The sequence below is a fragment of the Drosophila obscura genome, unplaced genomic scaffold (genome assembly GCF_018151105.1).
Source record: "Drosophila obscura isolate BZ-5 IFL unplaced genomic scaffold, ASM1815110v1 contig_84, whole genome shotgun sequence".
Taxonomy (NCBI): domain Eukaryota; kingdom Metazoa; phylum Arthropoda; class Insecta; order Diptera; family Drosophilidae; genus Drosophila; species Drosophila obscura.
Window position 1 is genome coordinate 1,229,042 of NW_024542877.1, and position 19,157 is coordinate 1,248,198.

At 46.4% G+C, this 19,157-nt stretch overlaps 2 protein-coding genes across 3 annotated transcripts; both read left to right on the forward strand.

Annotated features, from left to right (window-relative positions):
• The first annotated feature begins 157 nt into the window (after positions 1–157).
• On the forward strand, positions 158–18,334 carry LOC111068997 (ras-related protein Rap-2b). 2 transcript variants are annotated; one of them, XM_041595825.1, is made up of 5 exons: positions 158–248; positions 2,681–2,912; positions 10,287–10,484; positions 17,699–17,791; positions 17,868–18,334. In XM_041595825.1, exons 1-5 carry the CDS (start codon positions 160–162, stop codon positions 18,201–18,203), a joined length of 948 nt encoding a protein of 315 aa, XP_041451759.1. In that variant the 5' UTR covers positions 158–159; the 3' UTR covers positions 18,204–18,334. The 2 variants fall into 2 exon arrangements, with proteins under 2 accessions (XP_041451759.1, XP_041451760.1); XM_041595826.1 differs by lacking the exons at positions 158–248; positions 2,681–2,912 and adding an exon at positions 9,675–9,729.
• Positions 12,051–12,886, forward strand: LOC111069018. The gene is made up of 2 exons (XM_022358897.2): positions 12,051–12,275; positions 12,339–12,886. The coding sequence occupies exons 1-2, from the start codon at positions 12,206–12,208 to the stop codon at positions 12,800–12,802; spliced, it is 534 nt and encodes a 177-aa protein (XP_022214589.2). The 5' UTR covers positions 12,051–12,205; the 3' UTR covers positions 12,803–12,886.
• Positions 18,335–19,157: the final 823 nt, after the last annotated feature.

Sequence of the window (19,157 nt, forward strand, 5' to 3'; positions counted from 1 at the left end):
AGAGTGTGAAAGAGACGTCGACGTCGTCGTCGTTGAGTCGTTGATTTACGGCCTGCCTGGGGAACCAGCAGCAGAGCAACAGAGACAGACACAGCGACAGTCAGAGCGACAGGCACAGCCACAGCGACCAGCGACCAGGCGACAGATACAGCAAGCAGGATGCGTGGCCGTCACTTGCGTCGACGCTTCAGCCTGCAGCCGTCCTTCATGAAGGATGACAACAACGAGGATAAGCCGAAGCGTGACAAGTAAGTTATGGCTAAATAAATCTGCAGGCATCTCCAAGTATGTATGTACCATGTCCACCGTACATGCATATTTATGCCCATACGTGGACGAGCATGCATTTAAAATCCATAAACGTAGCCTGGCTCTTGCGGCTGGCTTTTCAGTGCCCAACTGCCCCAAAACACTAGCGCTCAGGAAACTTGCAAACTTCCAAATGGCATAAGTGGTGTCACCTGTGTACCATTCGATTTTTATTTTCATATTTAAATTTAGATATTTGAAAGTTAGAGCGGGCAAACTATCCCCTGCCTAATATTTTCCACTCCCTAAGAGAAACAAAAGCTAAATTTTACCTTTCATTCATTTGGGGTAGGTAGGAAGCACAGAATCCCATGAGCACAACCCCATGAGCCGCCAGATTTCATGCACAGCAAAATATCGAACACAAAAAATCAAATTAAAACAAATCAAAACCATTTTTGCAGCTGAAAAGTTCTCTGGCGATTTGATTGCCTCTAAAAAGGCATTCAATGATTCCACAAAAATAGACTAAAAGTAAGAGCAACCCATTAGGAAGTTTTCGTGTTCATTAAGAAACAGTAGCAGTAGCAGTAGCAGTAGCAGAACTCAATTGATTTCATTTCAAAGTTCAACAAAATTCATTAAAATGTTGTGCAATAAATAATGTCGTTTTTCAGCCATGCAGCTGACCAAAGCAAACAAAAATACTTTTAAGGGGCTCCAGTGAAAGATTCGAAAGACTCGGAAAAGTTTACATCAAGTTTACATTTGCGGAGGCTGCAGCTGCAGCTGTGAACACTCCGGTTGGTGGTGGGGGGACCACCAGAGCTGCCATACAGTAAATCTGACAGCGAGGCAGTCAAAGTGTCGCAATTTCTTGGGCGACGGAGACGAACTTCAATCTCTGCCCGCAATAATTTCAAACGAGTTTCCAACGGGGGCGAAAACTCCATCCAGTCTTATCGGAAAAATGTCCAGCAGGCGGTCCTCGAAGTAGGACAATGGCTGAGACAGTGGTCGAGTTTTTGGTCCAGGTGTACAAGAGTACAAGACGCGTTGAGCGGGCAGCCCAGACAAAACCCCCAGCTGGAGGTGGGAGTCCGTGCGAACATGTTAAGAATCCTTGCGTTTCACTTTGGGGCAAACACATTTTTATTTCTTCATTGCAAGTTCAAAGAACGACATGGAAGACACCCAAAAAAAAAAAAAAATTACATGAAAATGGGGGAAATGCGAAATGCGAAAAGGGACACGGGCCAGGGGACTTGGGTAAAGCGCAAAAGGGAAACAGTCGCGGACAAGACAGTCGTCCCCCAGCCTGATTTCCTGGCCGGACATTGTTGCCTCTGCTTGCCTCGCCTCGCCCCTCCTTCTTTTTCCTTTTAGTTTGCATACTTTTCCTTTTGTTTCGCCTGTCAGGACAAGAATTTCATGTTTTTTCCTGCTTTTGTTTCTTCGCTTCACTCAGTCGGGCCTTTGATTAAAATATTGTGCCTCCCCCCCCCACACCAAAGTTAGGGCGCTGAGGAGGGAAATGCTCGTATTTATAGAATCTCAGTTATGGTCCCAAGGCGCCTGGACAACTGGACAGACAGCCCCCATGCCGCCGCTCCATTGACTTGAGAATAGCGCTTATTAAAATCAAATATGATCCTGCTGCCTCTCTGTACATTGCGATTTGATATATTAAATTTGACATTTTCTATATCAGATATATATATGCACTTAAATGGTTTTTTGTACAGTTTCTCGTTAAGATTTGATCGAAACTTTAAAGCGGGAAAACTCTTTAAGCGGCTGGCAATGTAATTCCCACGATTCCCAATTAATTCCCAATTAATTCCCTATTTGCACGCGAAACACGAAGCGGCAGTTGCAACAGAGCGATACATAAAGGCACCTTCCTCTACACACACACATATAAGGGGGATCATCCTACTCCTCCTGCTGTGGCCCTTTGTTTGCTTTTTTTTTTTTTGCCTTCACTGTGGTTGTAGCTGTCGTTGTAGCTGTCGCTGTCGCTTTCCAATGTTGCCGTAATGATTAATTTTAAATGTAGCGCACAGATTTAATGAGCCGCCCAGGGGATAAAGTTCGCCCCACGGGCAAAGGAATAAACACAGAACGTCAGAGAAGGGTAAGGCGGGGGCGGGGGGGTGGGGGGGGGGGGGCAGGGTAAGGCAGGGGCAGGGCAAAGCAAGGCAAGGATAGCAGAGGCGTGGAGTGGGGTTTGATATTAAATCATGAATCAATTTTAGCACCAAAAGGCGTTCACTAGCATAAGAATTAATTGAATTGCATCGAATTTAACTCACTCAAGTCACGTTTTGTTCTGCCTCCTCCTCCCCACCAAAACACACCACACACCACACAAACCATACCCATTGCAATCACCCATTGCCATACACCCATACACAATATACACATGCAGAGTGGGCAGAACCAATGCGGTGGACGATGCCATCGGACCGGCCAATGCACGCCACAAGATCGTCGTCATGGGCTCCGCCAAGGTGGGCAAAACGTCGATAATTACACAGTTTCTATACAACTCATTCAGCCCAAAGTACAAGCGGACCATCGAGGAGATGCACCAGGGCAACTTCTCCATTGCCGGCGTTAGCCTCACCCTGGACATCCTCGACACGGCCGGCTCCTATGAGGTAAGTGCACGACAAGCAGGTGCTCTGCTCTGCCTCTCTCTCTCTCTCTCTCTCTCTGTCTCTATCCCTGCAGCAGTTCATTAAGTGAATCAAAAATTGGTAGAAGGTTTATCCTGCTGCTGCTGCTGGTTGGCTGGCTGGCTGGCTGGGTTGCTCCTCGAGCTTGTCCGGTGCTTTTAATTTTTAAATAACCTCCTCTAATGGGTTGCAACAGGGCGCCAGCAGCATTTAGTTCGTGTTCAATATTTCAAAGAGTTTATCCAGGTGCTGCTCCTGGTGCTGGTACCAGTGCTGGTCCTGGAGCAGTGGCAGTGGCAGCAGCAGCAGTAGTTGCCTTTGAAGCTTCGTCATCCACCCAGCTGCGTGCCCTTTGTGCAGCGGAAATTACAGCCTGCGATTCAATTTCGCTGCCACTTCCGTCAGGCGCGAATCGAAATGGTTGTTCATGAAAAGAGGGAAAAATACAACAGCAAAAAATGCGAGTGAATGAAAAGAATGAAGAACGAACGGCAACAGATGTTGAGCAATATGAATGGAGGGGCCCGTGTATATAGTATATGGCTACATGGCTATATGGCTACATGGCTATATGGCTACATGGTTGGGTGCAAATGGAGTCAGTCAGGCAGCGAGTGCAGTCAAGTTGGGAGCCAAAGCCAAGTGAACTGTGACCCGGGCCGGGCCCAGTCGCCCCCCCCCCCCCCCATACAGGCGTGTCCTTGGCGCGGCTCTCCGTCCGATTTATGTGCTGTACAATGGAATCATCAGGACATGGGCATGGGCACATCGAACACATGCGTTAGCGAGCTCGAGTATGAGGCACGGGACGCAAAGAAAGGCTGCAAGATGCGCTGCCAAATGGGAGCTGAAATTGGAAAGGCTGCCACTAATGAAATGGATTTGCACGGCATTGCATCGCTGGGCAGGAATCCTTATAGGGCAAAGCCAAAGCCAAATCCCACACCCAATCAGCCCCTCAAATGAGCTGCCACATGGACAGACCAAAACAGGCACTTGACAATGGCCAGCCCCAGCCCTAAACTACCCGTCAGGGTGCTCGCCTCCTTGGGTGCTTTCCAAACTACCAGCAACAAATGGGGTATAAATTTGAACACTTTCACGGATTGCTCATAAATTTAACGAGCCCGCGGAGAGCGAAAGCAGCCACGAGAGGAACGTGGAACGTGGAGCGAGTAGCCAGAAGTGGAGAGTGCTGCAGCAGGGACTAGGTCAACGCTGGTGTCACAATACTCCCAAAACGCGTGGACTGCAGTTGCATCTGCAGTTTTTTCAATCTTGGCCAAGCAGTCCGCGGCAGTCCGCTGCCCGTTGTCCGCTGCTTCCAGCTATTTATCCAAGTCCCAGTGGCGCACGGTGCGTATGCGCAATCATTTTCAGCCAATAAACAGCCATATGCGGCATTGGGGCAAAGGCAAACAAACACTCAAAAACATCTAAATCATCTAATGTAGACTGTACAGTGCGTTTCGAAGCCATATAGCCAGCATACGAATACGAATATGATTTTGGGCAACTTCAATCCGCTTCTGAAGAAATTTAGTGCTGCCAATGATTTAAATATTTTGTGCCAGTACGAAAATGAAACCAATTAAAAATTGTTTCGATATATAAAGCGCTGGGTAAGCGCACTTTTCGCTGAGTTTCTGGTATCCATTTGAGATATGCAACCAGCGAATGGTTGTATTTGTGCTAATGAAACGCACTGTACCACGCGTACTCGTTCATGGCTGGCGGGAGGGGGGAGGCAGCTCCATAAACTGCCGCACACAGTCTGCGCGGCCAGAGGCTGCAACGGAACCACAGCCTGGCCAAATAGTTGACACGCCGACGGACGGCTAAGCACTCTCTCCGCCTCTCACCACCTCTCCCTCCCTCCTCTTTCTTGCTCTCTTGTTGCCAGCTACGTACCACCGTGCGTATGAGTGATATGAGCCTGCGTGTGCCCAAAGATAACAGACCGCAGGCCACACACACACACACAAAACGAACACACAAACACACACAAAACGAACACACAAACACACACACGCCGGGCTGTGTGGGGGCCACTGGCCCCTCGGGAGTCTCTATAAATATTTGTTGCGCAGAAATTACGAATGGAGCAGGGCGTAAAATTCATTGTTTACCCACCGCAAATGGTATTTGCTTAAAAATTCCAATTTGCAAATATATTTTTAAATATATTCTGCACTCAGCCACGCCGACACCTGACAGCGTGTCTGTCGTGCAGTCGGTTGTGTGTGTGTGCTCATAGTCGACACGTGGCATGCCCTTTAATGGCATTTCACTCTAAGTGCAACGCATGCAACCAGCCGACCCAGTCAGCAGTGGCCATAAACATCTCATGGCCAATCATATTTCGTCGCTTTTTCTGTGTGTCGCCGCTCGACACATTATTGGATTGTACACCTTTTTGCATTTTGCTTTTTGCAAATCAATAACGCAAATGCTGCTGCTGCTGCTGCTGCTGATGCTGTGGCCTCGCAACGCACTCCGTGGATGCCTAGTGGCTGCCTAGTGGCTGCCAGGAGTGCGGCGCGTGCTGCATGTTTCCGTTTCTATGAGGAAGGAAGCTTAACTGCAGCCACACACACACACATGCGTCCGAGTATCTAATGGATGCTAGAGCAGAAACACAGTTGGCCATTGTACACATAATGGCAGCATGGAAAGGGTTTCCACGCAATATGCGCCTGGCAGCTGGCACTGGAAAGATGCTCCAAACTCTAAGGACCAAACCATTATCGAATGATTCATAAGTTATTTATGGCGTGTGTATGGTGCATTTGGGGGTACATTGGGAGACATAAAAACATAGTGTAAGATCTGCCGGGAAATATTCCAAGCGGCGTGGAGTGTTGGCAGTCGAAGGGGGAAAGCAATAAAGTTTCCAGGGCACTGGCAAGTTAGCTTTTGTTTGGGGTTAGGGCTGCTGCTGCTCTTCAGCTGTCGGTGGCTTGCCTCAAAAAACAAATTTCAACAAATTCTGGTCAGACAGAGCGAGGGCGGAAGAGACAAAGAAAGGCTGATAGAGAAATAGATATAGTACAAGACCGAGAGGGAATGAGAGAGGGGGAGAAGGAGAGGCACACATATGCACGCACGAGGTGCAACAATTGTCTGCGTGTGAATGAAGTTAGCAAAACTTTAAACAAAGTTAAAGTTTTTCCAAAATTAAGTTTTAGTTTTAGCTTAAAGGCAAATCAACTAAGTGCTTGCTTGTCTCTGCTTCGCCTTCGCCTTCGCCTTCTCCTTGGAGTTCTTTGCCCCGCTGCCATGCTGATCTAATTGGCAAGGTGTGGCATCCATTTCCATATGCTAAACAAGTCCGAAATGCAATCAAAGGAAACAGTCTGGCAGCAGAAGCGAAACAGATACGAGCATATGCATAACAACACAAATAAATAAACTTCAGGACGGGGAAAAGGATTCATTTCTGCCTCTGATTGAATGCTGCACATGGCCATGGCCATGGCCACAACTAAAGTTTCTTCACATGAGCTTGAGATGTGTGGCATAGTGGACGGTGTCTGCAGCAGCTTACTTCATTATTGCATGGAAATGTACGACTCAGACACTCGCTGCTCGATTCGATTTGCCCCACAGCAATCCCTTTTAGTCGGTTGTGCATCTCCTGCTGTTCCCAATGAATGTCAACGGCTGCCAATGGCATTCGAATTTGCTTTGAATTGGAACTGGCAGTGTCCTGGCCTGCATTCCATGGCAGCCAGGAGCGCCAGGAGCGCCAGGTGCCAGCAGTCCCTACTCCTACTCGTTTGAAAAGCGCAATCGAAGAATGCGAAACAAAAGTCACACAATCAGCCCGGCCCAGACAAGTGGCAACCATTTGGAGTCCATTGAGAAATCAAGAGCCAGCATATGCACAGCAAAGCCTTTGACAGGATTGGGAGTCGGAGTATGTCTGGTTGGATGCCTGGGCGGCATAGAACGGAATGGAAGGGATAGACAGAAAGAGGCGGGGAGAGAGCGAGCTGACAACGACAGGAACAGCATGGCATCATTGCGGTGTTGTGCTTCGGTTGTCGCATGTGAAACAAGCGGAAACCACAGTCAGAGGATGGGAAAAGTTGTCGGAACCGAAGCCGGAGCTTGGCCCTCGAATGCACAAATACTTCACCCGAAAAATAAAAAAAAACACCAACACCCTTGATGATCCCGGGCAATCCCATGTGGAGCGTGTTATATACAATAGTACAAGTATGCCATCATAACAATGATGGCACAAGTTCCTTATGTTCTGCTCTGTTCTGTTCTTCCGGCAGTCAAACAGCCATCGAGCCCATGCAAAAACATACCCAACTCGTTCTGATGCAATGAAAACATTGGTGCTGCTTGTCTTCAAGGAAGGAAGAGCCCGGCGAAGGCTGGCAGGAAGTGAAAGTCAGGGCAAGGCAAGGCAAGTCTCGTCCCATGCCTAATGGAAATGTGTTGGATGTTGCTTTAAGCTGCGGTTCGCCACAATGCTGATGGCATACACTCGTACTCGTACTTTACTTGGCCAAAGTAAAACACTTTCCAGCTGAGTTTCGGCGGTGGCGTACGAGTACCTTTCCAGATCCTTTCTGCCTCGAAATAAATGGAAAAAGATCCGAAATTTTTGGAACAGCTCGAAACGGAAAAGCACTTAAAAGAATATAATGAAGAAGTAGAATCCATTCATTGCTTGAAAAGCTTTTGATTGTATTCGAAATGTTTTCAAATCCAAAAAAAGTGCCACAAATGTCTGCAATTCAATGGCAGGCAAAGGGCCAAAGCGGCAAAGCGGCAAAAGGGGCACGGGCACAATCGATTATCGTTTAACGTTTCAACGGCGTTCCAAATGCGTTCGCCCAATCCTTTCAGCTTCGTTTTAAAACATTTCAATTCATTGTTTTATGGCGACATCCAATCGGTATCCATTTGTAGACACAACACAATTGAGGTTCCTCTTCGGGTTCGGTTTGGGGTTCGAGCACAGGTAAAAGGCTGGACTCACCCTCACTCACTCCACTCCCTCTCCGCGCTATCTGAGCTGCAGGACACTTGCCTGGCCATTGTATTCGCGAGGAAAGGGCTCTCTCCTTCAGCGGTGGCTTTTTTCCTCGCATTTGTGGCCACCAGCACTCGCTGTATTTTGTGCTTTTTGTGCTCTTCACTTTTCTGTTTGTGGGGGTTTTTTATTGGGATTTTCAATTTTCAGCTGGCCAGTGGACTACCTTTTTATTAACACGCTCCATAGAGGGAACGACTCCTCCTCTCCTGCTCACTCCCTGAGTTTGCTGAGTGGGGTGGGGTGGGGGGAGGGCTGTATGATGCGTGTGGTTGGTGGGTGGTGGGTGGTGGGTGTGGATGCGTATTCAATTTGAAAGCAGCTCGGCGGGCGCATGATTTTGAAAGCCATTAGTTAGGTATGTTAGGTAGCTCGGAAGGAGTGCGGTGTGTATGCTCTGGCCAAAATGCTGCGGTTGCGGTTCCTCTCCGCTGTCAGACAAACGAGAGAATGGCATGGGAACCCTGCCCGTAGAACGGAGTTCCCAAAGCAGTGAATCCCACTGTACCTCTCTCCCTCTCTCTCTCTCACTCTGTCTGTGTTCGTTTGTGGCTCTAATTCGTTTCTATTTGGCCATGATTCATTTCGTTTGCCATTTTTTGAATGGAATCGGCGTGCGGCTGCTCCCGGCTGAACCATATATTCGCCTGGACTGGCTGTGTTGTTCCTGTTGAAAGATTTAAGCACACAATTCACAAATTGCATACATACATCCGTGTCCGTGTCCGTTTGTGTTTGTGTTTGTGCCTGTGTCTGTGTCCGTGTTGTTCTGTTTTCTGGTTTTGGGTCTCTGGGTTGGGCTGCCACAAATGTGAACATCTAATGACATGGGGGACGACGTCGAGTTGCCGAGCAGAGTTGCCGGCAGTTCAGGGTCAGATATGTATGTATGTATGTATGGGGCCTTGTTCGGCCATCAAGGACTTTTAATTAAACAAAAGGGCACAACACAACACATCCACGGGTGTATTCCTTGACAAACCGTTTGCAACCGTTTGCATTCATAGGCCACTTTTCTGCAAATATTAATTACGAATTTGGGGGGCCACAAAGCGAAAGCAGATCCCCGCAGGCAGAAGTGCTTATGCACAGCACGTCTGTGGCAATGGTTGAGCATATGCACGGCACGTAATTGCCAATAGGAACAACACAAATCACGAATTACGAATACGAATCACGAATTAGACGCGCGTGTCGCCTGAACGACTCCAAATGCAATCGAAGGAGAAGGCAGCGAGAGAGAGATCATTTTCTACTGCTTTCCACTGGCAATGAATCAATCGCACTGCTTGCAGTCTGGCTCGGCTTCACTGCACGTACGTATGTATGTTTGTATGTACAGTTCTGGTCATTTCAATGGAAACGAACTGCTTGTAATGAGTCCCAAGGCAAAAGCAATTTCCCAGCTTTATTGGATTCTAAAGCCATCATCAAAATGGTGATGCTTAAAGTTTATAGAACATTATACGTAATGCTGCGATTCGATTCTCCTTTTACGACTGTCCGTCCGCTATTCCTCGTTTTCTCTGCTGCTACTCTCTTTCTGTTGTTGCAGTTAATTTTGTTCTGCCTGAACTGCTTCTACTGCTTGTCTGCTTCTCTGCTGTTCTGCCGCTGATGTTGTTCTGCTGTTATATAGACAATGTATATAGAATCTTCACTACGATGACAGATAATATACGAAAACGATAATCAATGATTTAAATTCAGTATTTCAATTATTCTTGCGAATATAGCTCGTATTTTGTAAGTATTTAAGAGTAGAATATTAGAAAATTATGCAAAGAACTCTCGCAGAAACAAAATAAATTCAATTTTTGTTCCCCCCATTTCGTTATACTTTGCCAGCTTCACCAGCACCACTCCCACTTCCATTCGCTATCCCATATTTCAGTACGTAGCACCATTTTCCAGGCGGAAAATTGCTCACTGAAAAGTGTGAAAATGTTTAACGGGCATAGAAAACGAAAATTTACATGATTATCCGTGATTATTCAAATATACATACGTACGTATGTACATATATTTATATATGTACATATATGTGTATGGTGTGTCGCATATGTGTTTGAGCATTTGAGAGGGGGGTTATTTGATTGTGTGTGTGTGTGCGACAATATAAAATATGCAAATTATCATTGAGGAAACAATTGTTGTTGATGGCTTTGGCCCGCTCTTGATGATGTGTCCGCAGCTGTACTCACAATTTGCATACGTTACCCAACACTCGACTAACTTTGACTCTCTTCTCTCTCTTTTCTCTTTCCTCTTTTCTCTGTGTCTCTGTGTGTGTCTCTTTGCAGTTCCCGGCGATGCGCGCTCTCTCGATATCCTCGGCGGACGCCTTCATCCTGGTGTACGACGTCACCGACAGCACCACTTTCGAGGAGGTGCGCGCCATACGCGACCAGATCCATGAGACGAAGGCAACCACAGCGGTGCCCATTGTGGTTGTGGGCAACAAAATTGATTTGCTGGCCGACGGCGAGACAGAGCGTGAAGTGAGTATTGGGTGGGTGCTTTAATTCCGGTGTCTGGTGTTTCGCGGTTCGTGGCAAAGGTCAACGCTAATTTGCATAAATTTTAATTGCTGTCCACAAAAGTGGCTGCGACCCGCAAAGGAGACGCCTGACCGCTGTGATTGCTGTCTTTGGAGGTGCTTGTTTGTTTGTATGTACCATAACCGATTCATGCCACATGCCACATGGGCACTCCCCAAGTGCCGCACGCCATCGATGTGCCACAGTGGATAGGGGTGCGGTACACGAGGCGTTTCAGCAATTATGTAAAGTTTGTCAAGCGTAACCGCCGCAGGGGCTGGGGCTGGGGCTGGGGCTGGGTGGGGTCATGGAGTGACGAGGGCAGGACCAAAACAGTTTAATCAAAAGTTTTCAGTCCAAGCCCCAACCCGAAACTCCAAGCGAAGCGAATGGAAGGGGATCGTGTGTTTTGTGGCTGGGTGGTGCGGTGCGGGGTGGGGCGAAAGTCAGTTAAACAATTTGTCAGAATTTTAGCGAAGCTCAAAATAATTTGTATATTCAATATACATACAGTGGAAGCTCCCATAGATAGAAGGATGGAAGGAGAACACAAATTATTATGCAGCGAAGCCTTTTTGGAAGACCCAAAGAGAGATGCTCGATGAGGGAATTACAGGCAGCTACCAGAGATTTTTGGGTGTATTTTTTTGGAATATATTCGATGTCTGAGGATGCGAATTAAAATTTAGACTGAACCGAAAATTCAGGCGAAAGGTAATTCAAAAACCTAGAAAGCTTTCCTCTACATCGATCGCTCACTGTGCTGTGACTTCAATCATTATTGCCGCCCAGCGGCGATATCCTCCGCAGAGCACTTTCGCTGTAAATTCTTGGGCTAATTCGTGGCTTAAATTAAATCTAGGAAAATGCACAGAAAAGTAGTCAAGCCAGTGGGAAGGATCCAAAAATGCAACACTCAAAATTCCGAGTGGGCTAGAGAGAGGGTTAGGGGGTCAGAGAGGGTTAGGGGGTCAGAGAGGGTTAGGTGGCCAGAGAGGGTTAGGGTTAAAAGTGGCAAAGTGTCAAAGTGGCAGCGTGCCGAAGAGACAAACCTTCGAATAATGTGCAAACTATGCGCGAAAGTCACACGAAATGGAATGTCATCAAATGTGGCTGGGTAGCTGGGCTTCCCCCGTCTTTCCAACCCTTTAGCCACGTTCTTTGGTGGTGGTGGGGGGGGTTTTTTGCATAATTAGTGAAACGCCATGGCTGAAAAGTGTGCAGTATCCCACGCGACAAAGCGGAACTACGCACGGAAGATGAACTGGAGACGGGCACGGCAGCTCGTTCTCGTGTTCGGGCTTGAGCACGAAAACTGTGCAGCTACTGACACAACTGTACCACCAAATTGAATATATTCATTTATTCAGCGTTAGCTTTCCTTTGTTCTCTGCTCAAACTCTAAAATAATATTTATGAGGTAGCGGAATCAACTGTATCTTCGGTCTATCGCTAAGTGTGACCAGGTGTGACCGTTACCCAGATTGCCATGATTTGGTATATCGATAGCCACATTTCTGGGCATACCTGAGTGTTCAAATGTCAAAGCCCACAAATAATTAAAAGTCATTGTGAAAATTTAAGAAAAAATTCAGCGAAAATGTCCCTTTCAAAATACGCAGATTCTGATCTTCCCCTGAACAAAATTGGATGTGGCCAAAGATACAAAGGGCATTGAAAATATGCTCTTGTCGGAGGGCTTCGCGGACTGTGAGCCTGGAGTTGTGGAGAAGCTGCAGATGCAGGGATACGGTAAGGAATGTCGCCGTGTGAGCGACAGCGACAGCGACTACGTGTAGATTCGTTTTGTTCTAGATATGACCAAGGAACATTTGTCGAAGGTCAGGGCGAGTGAGGATATAGCAAAGGCCGTCGGCAATATTGAACCGACTCCGTTTGCGTCTGCGTCTGCGACTCTAAAATGCATGTACCCGGAGTTTAATAACCAAGATGCAGAGTGGGACATGGATATTGATATGAATACTTCAATTCCGGAAACAAGCACTTCGGCCATGAGTCCTGAAGAAAGCCTGGACTCCCCGGTTGAGTTTTTGACTTTTAACGCCGTTACTGGAAAGTACGAAATCCAGCAAGAGCCGTCTATAAATCTTGGGTACATCGATGAAGAATTTCCGTCAAATGTGGATAATTCAGCTCCTGCCCCAAGCACTTCGGCCACTGTTGACATTGTTGACTCTTCGACTGCAAACGGAGAAGAGATTTTGACTGTTGAACGCCTTAATTTGTACTCCTCATACCTGTCAGAATCCGATGATTAGGTACACGAAGGAGTTTTTGTGCTACACAATAATGATTCAATTAATTATTATTTTGAATTATCATCCCGTTGAAATAAATCTTTAAGTAATTTAGTGATTGTGTTCTTTAAGTATCCCTTACATTACATCTCTTTGCTTTTAAGAAATTAACAGCAGGCAATGGGAGATGCAAGGATGCATTTCGTTGCCCACATGAAATCTCTCTCCAAATATAATTTATATTCTCTATAAGTTAGAATAAATATAAAAACTAAAAAAACATAATTACTTACTTACTTACTTGCTCTGAAATATTCGAGTAGAAAATGTAGGGAAATGTACTGCCAATACTTAGCTTCGTAGCTTCAAAATTCTGTGGCTTCGTGTGGCAAGAACTATGTGGCAGTGCCATCTCCAAGCGGGCAACATCGCTGCAGCTGTGGTTCTTGCTCAGCTCACTTCGTGCCCCCCTCCCACACTTCTCATTCCAAGCTTTTGCTGTCAGCTGCATCGTAAATTTTCTCACAGTCAGCGGGCGGCAGGGCAGGGCAGGAATTTGATAGACGAAAAAAAAACCAAAGAAAAAACTCGAAACAGGTGAATGAAAGACAAGGAATGCGAAACAGTCTGGAATGCAATAGTCGCCATTCAGGGGAATTTAGAACCAAAGACTTGGAGCTTTGAGTGTCGAAATTAGCTCTCTTTAAAGCTGCAATTACCAGGCGACTAATTTGGGAAATCTGTGGCAGCTTTGCATTGGGTTTATCCAGACCGCGCTTACGTACAGATGAACCAAATCGATGCGGTTCCAGTCGCTGAAATTTAATACTTGAACGGAAAAAAAAAACTCGCAGATAAGAGTTCGAGGAGAGCCGCTTGCTACTGTGCTAAATATAAGTCAGATTCATATATCAGCTATATAAATATATGTATGTACATATACTCGCATAAGCAGAGCTAAACGCAATCAGCAATGAAATAATCTCGGGTAAAATAACCCAAAATGTTATAATAATAATAATAACTGAAACTGCGCACACGACTCTTTGCATACTTTGCATATCTTAAACGATCATCGGCTGTGGACTGTGGCGGAGTCTGAGTCTGAGTCTCAGTCCACAACGGACATTACGGTTCTGTTCTGCATAAGCTCTCGCCCAAATATGAAGGCGACTCAGGCCTAGCCCCGGGGCCCACGACCAAATAAATTCGGGCACGAAAAAACTAAGAAAAAATAAACACACACACACACCCATCCACAAATAAGTGTGTGTGTGTGTGGGAGAATAGGGATAAGTTGGGGTAAAACTGCCAGGGAATTTCCTTCCACATTGATTGTCAAACTTGAAAGTGAAATGGGTAGCGGAAAATGGCAAGTGGGAAAGTCAAGTGGAAATGTAGATGGGGAAATTCATTCGGGTCTCGATTGTCAAGCGAAATTTGAAAAGTTCGGTGTCTAATTTAAGCAAATGTTAGTTGCACCACCGAAAAAAAACACATATCAAAGGCAATAATTTCCATTTCAATTTCTATTTATGAATACGAAGGTAAAAGGGCTCGACGCGCACGCGATACGAGCTATAACCTATGCTCATACTCGAACCTATGTACATATGTACATATATCTATTGGAATCCCTAGACTCTAACAATTCTTAAGAGACTCCTCAGAAATTCCATGTTAATTCCCACGATCATATCCAGTGTGAGAGCTTCAAAATTGATGCGCTTCTTTTTTTTCTCGAATATTACATTGAATTATGTATATTCGAACCATCAATAAGAATGCTTAAACTGGGTGACTTTCCCTTGGCATCCTTTTTATCATTTTAATCCGTTTTCATTTTGTGCTTATTTTGTTGACTTTCCTTTGGTCAACTCCATTTGGGGCTTTATACATTTTAATTTGCTTTTATTTATCTTTCTCGTGCCTTGCCCTTCGCTTTGCTTTGCTTCGTTTTCGTTTTTTTTTCTTTTCCCTTTTGTAGGTGTTGTTGCTGGTATTTTATTTGTCACTTATTTGGTGCTCCTTTGCCCTTGCAGAAGGTGCTGCAATTTAGCGAAACAGTTTGCATTTTCCATCCAAAGAGGATTGCCTGTGTACATATGTACATATATTATATACTATTTATTTAATGTTTGCGAAATGCTTTGCACTTACCCTGACAGCTGCAATTGAATTAATCGAACGGAACACTGTAATCTTAAGACTGTAATGGAAATAACCAATGAATTTATCAATGCCCAACGATGATCATTGATCAATGCAAAGTCAGACACCTCCCTGCATAAGTATTCCCGTAAGCTTCAACTATGGCGGGTTTCCTTTCCATTTGAACCCTCTTTCAAATATATGTATATTGATAAGCTCCGTGGGACTTGCATGCCTGCTGTTTCTTTTGTTTTCTACTACTTGCTAAAGCCTTCCGCTCTGCTTGATCCTCTGCACTCTGAACTCTACTGCTTGCTCCACTGTTCGCTGCTTTCTTTCTTCTGTGATTGCGGGCTGTAACGACTGCTTTCAGTTGTACACCTACATACATATATGTATATATATCCACTGCTTGCTTTCACGGTCCTCTAATGGTTTTGTCCTCCGTCTGTCCGTCCGTTGGCGGTGCGGTGTGGTGTATTGACTTTAAGCGACTTCTGATATAATAAAAATGCAAATTTCAGCAAACGCCAGACTGTCGCGCCCCAGCCCGCGCCCCCCACCAGTCCACCAGTCCACCGGCCCACCGCACTAACATCTTCTCATACTTTTTTCTTATCTTACTTCTTATTCCCTTTTCTCTCTTCGTTTTCTTTCTTCTCAGCTTTTTGTTGTTGTTGGTTGTTTCTCAACGAAGTGAAATATACTTTTTGTTGGCGGCTTTAGGGGTTTTTTTTCTTGTTTGTTTTTTTATTTCTTTAGTTTTTTGTCTGTTCGGCTGTACTTGTGTGTGTGTGTGTGTGCGTGTGTTTTTGTGTGTTTCTGTTAGGGTCTCCTGTTAGGGAACCTTCTTTGGGGCCGGCCGTAAGCACCTTCGCCCTTCGATTCTGCCATCGTTTGCAGAGTCTGTTCATTCGGAAGAATTGGGCCGCCACGCGGTGGTTCTCTTTGAAAGTCCTTTCGCAATCCTCGCCTCACAAAGTTGGCGAATTTCTTGTTGCTTGTTTCTTGTGTGTGTTTTGTGTTTCTCCCTCCCTCCTGTTTCCGTTTTTTCTACTTTTTTATCGCCCCAATTTAGACGTCTTTAAGGATTTCGATGCCGATAAGAAATAATAAAGTTCCGGGTTCATTGTCTGCGATTTTGCGTGTTGGGTTGGGGGGAATCGCAGTTCTTCTTCTTCTTATTATTATGCTCCACGTTCCCACTGAGGGGGGTGCATTGAGAGTGTGTTCGGCGCAGAGTCGTTCCTGCAGGTTCCTATAAGTACACGGATGTTGGGCATAGCGTTTTACATGCAGAAATTGAAATATTATTTCCCGACATATTTACATACTTATCGATGTGTTAGGTGTAGGTGTAGGTGTGGTAGTGCTGGGATTTGGCATCGAAATCCTTAAATATTTTCGTAGGGAAAGATTTCGCTCTCATTCCTTGTTTTGATTACTTCATTCGTCTTCATTCTCTTCTTTAAGTTGTTCTTCTGCGGTTTGCTGTGTTTTCTGCCTCTCTTGTGTGTGTGTGTGTGTGTGTGGATGAGCGAAATCGTTCCCTAAACTTGAGTACGTGTGTGTTTCTTTGGTAATTTTCTTCAGTCTGAATTTACGGGTTTCTGCTCGTCGCTGCGCCCCTGGCTTGTCACTGCCTCAGTAGTGGGTTCAACAGCCACCGAAGCAGTGCCCGTGCCCCCCACCGACATCGTTGCCAAGTGAGCTTCCACTGCACTATCGTCATCCTGCCGCGCAGACGGCTTATAGTGGCGGCACATTGGATGGTGCGCATTGCCGCCATTTTTTCCCATGCCCGCCCGAGCACCCGAGTGGCGGCACATGTGATGGTGTCCTTCACAGGCCGGGCCGGCAGAGACGTGTGAGCCGCCAGCCATCGCTCGAGTCACCGAGAGCAGTCGCTGTTTGAGCTTCGACTGGTGGTGGCGCTCCATGAGAATCTGCTGGTTGATCACCTCATTGTGGAATGCAAGCCGGTGGTCCGCGGTGGGCAGCAGCTTGTAGATGTTACGCACCATCGACCGGGTGCTCTCCTGCACGGCCAGCAACTTGATGACCTGCGCCTGGGCTTCGAGGCAAGTGTCGTCGCGACTCTGTGCCACGGCTGGTCCTTCGTTTAGCGACACGAGTGGTGGCTGCTGCGGCGGTGGCACAAGGGCCAAGGGCCAGGCTGGGCCACCGGCTGGATAGGGTCCAGCCAGCTGGGCGCTCAGCCCGCGCGAGCGTCTGTTGCCCAGCTCGAACGGAGGTTCTAGGACGCGGCCAAAGTTCACCGAAGCATCTGAATTATCCTCCTCGCCGGCCTGCACAAGACGGCTCCAGTTTCTCTTCTTATTTCCGTCCATATTTCGAGTTTTATTCTTGTCGATTTTGCCAAAGTCTGATTCGGAATATATTAGAATTCTGACAGCTAGACAAGGCCCTACTGTGCAGTGAAAATAAAACAAGAAAAACAGAAGGAAAAAACTAAAATCGAAGGCAACGAGGTTAGCTGCACTCAGACCGACACAGAGTTGCATTCTGTCAAAGTTTTGCTTGGCATTTCCCAGACAATCTAGTATTTTTTTTCTCCTCTTTGATACCTTTGGATGAAACATAAGAGCTCATCCTCATCCACTAGGTGTCTGCGCCCATTCCTGCAAAGTAAAGGAAAATTCTTGTTTTTGTTTTTCGCAGCTTATACTCAAGTGAAGTGAGCCCGAAAGCTGCTCTGAGTCAGTCTTAAACTAAATGCAATGCAATCTTCTGTGTTTTTTCCAGGTGGAGTACGCCACCACAGAGTCGGTGGTGACTGTCGATTGGGAGAACGGGTTCGTCGAGGCCTCGGCCGCCAGCAACGACAACGTCACGCAGGTGAGTTTTAATCCCTATCCTTATCCTTATCGTAGACTGCCCATCGATCCAACGATCTACCGCTTGCAACCCACAGGTATTCAAGGAGCTGCTGACCCAGGCCAAGATCACCTACAACCTCAGTCCGGCTCTGCGCCGTCGCCGCCAGTCGCTGCCCCAGCAGATCGGCAACAATGGGCCGGGCACACCGCTGCACCACCACGGCCATCATGGCCACCATGGCCACCATCAGGGCGGTGCCGCTGGGGGCTCTGGCTCTGGATCGGCCTCCACATCGGCGGCAGCGGCGGCGGCCGCAGCTGCCGGTGGTGGGCATGGCTCGCATGCCCCGACGCCGGCACAGCTGCAGCACCTGCAGCGCATCCAGGAGCGGAGCATAGGCGCCAAGCGCAACTCGTGCACCATCTCTTAAGAATTTACGAGCAGCATCGCACAAAGGCAAAGTCCAACAAAGAATACAATTAAATACCAACTGAAGCTTAACTAAACGGTCTCCTACAAACGGTTTTCAATATTTCTCCAATAATAATACACTCAGATTCAGATCCAGGTACATCCAGACTCATACTCAGACTCAGACTGGGAGGATTTACAATTGCGATCCCCACTGATGATTGAACTTTACGTACATGCAATACATACATACATACAACGTAGCCTCGACTCAAACGTACCTTGCTATCTCTTGCTCTCCTGCTCTCCAATTATCGCTCCAAATAACGTAGTACCTATCCTAGTACCAGCCACAGATGTTGGCGGCAACTTTTGCCCACTGGTTTCCCACTCTCAGCGCGAAAATATATTCAATCGTAAACTCGTAGTCAAATGAATGTTGTAGAGCAAACTAGACCCAAGGTTAATGCCAATATTTAGACCATGAAATTAACTTAACTAACCGACATAAATGTGCGGGGGGGTAGAGCAATATCAATAGGATGCATCGAACCCTGCGACTCTCGTGCAACCAAACCAAAAGCAAAGCAAAGCAAAGGCAAACTTATCGTCTTTTTATATGTGTGTCTCTCTGTGTACCTTTTAGCCGTGTGTGTGTCTAGTTGCAGCTTCCTTTTTGTTTCCCACATGCTGCAGCAACAAATAGCATTATGCAACATACAAATATACATACATATATATATATATATATATATATACCCGTAAAGAGCGTACTTAAAATACAAAGAAAATATATGTAGCATCTGTGTGTATAGAATACATTACCCATGTAGCAGGCCACTCGTGCCCCATTCCATGTACCTAATACAGCGAAAGCGTATCGCATCGCATCGCATCGTATCGTATTTTTGTAGACAATAGGTCGATAGATCTGGGTTTCTCCTATCGCGGCGCCAGTGTTGAGCAGGGCAAT

What these genes read in the sequence shown, in the direction of transcription:
- LOC111068997 (XM_041595825.1), top strand. Translation starts at nt 160, where the DNA reads ATGCGTGGCCGTCACTTGCGTCGACGCTTCAGCCTGCAGCCGTCCTTC. An exon ending in GATAAGCCGAAGCGTGACAA is followed by an intron (nt 249 to 2,680) that starts GTAAGTTATGGC and finishes ATACACATGCAG; the next exon opens with AGTGGGCAGAACCAATGCGG. An exon ending in GCAACGACAACGTCACGCAG is followed by an intron (nt 17,792 to 17,867) that starts GTGAGTTTTAAT and finishes TGCAACCCACAG; the next exon opens with GTATTCAAGGAGCTGCTGAC.
- LOC111069018 (XM_022358897.2), top strand. Translation starts at nt 12,206, where the DNA reads ATGCTCTTGTCGGAGGGCTTCGCGGACTGTGAGCCTGGAGTTGTGGAG. An exon ending in GCTGCAGATGCAGGGATACG is followed by an intron (nt 12,276 to 12,338) that starts GTAAGGAATGTC and finishes GTTTTGTTCTAG; the next exon opens with ATATGACCAAGGAACATTTG.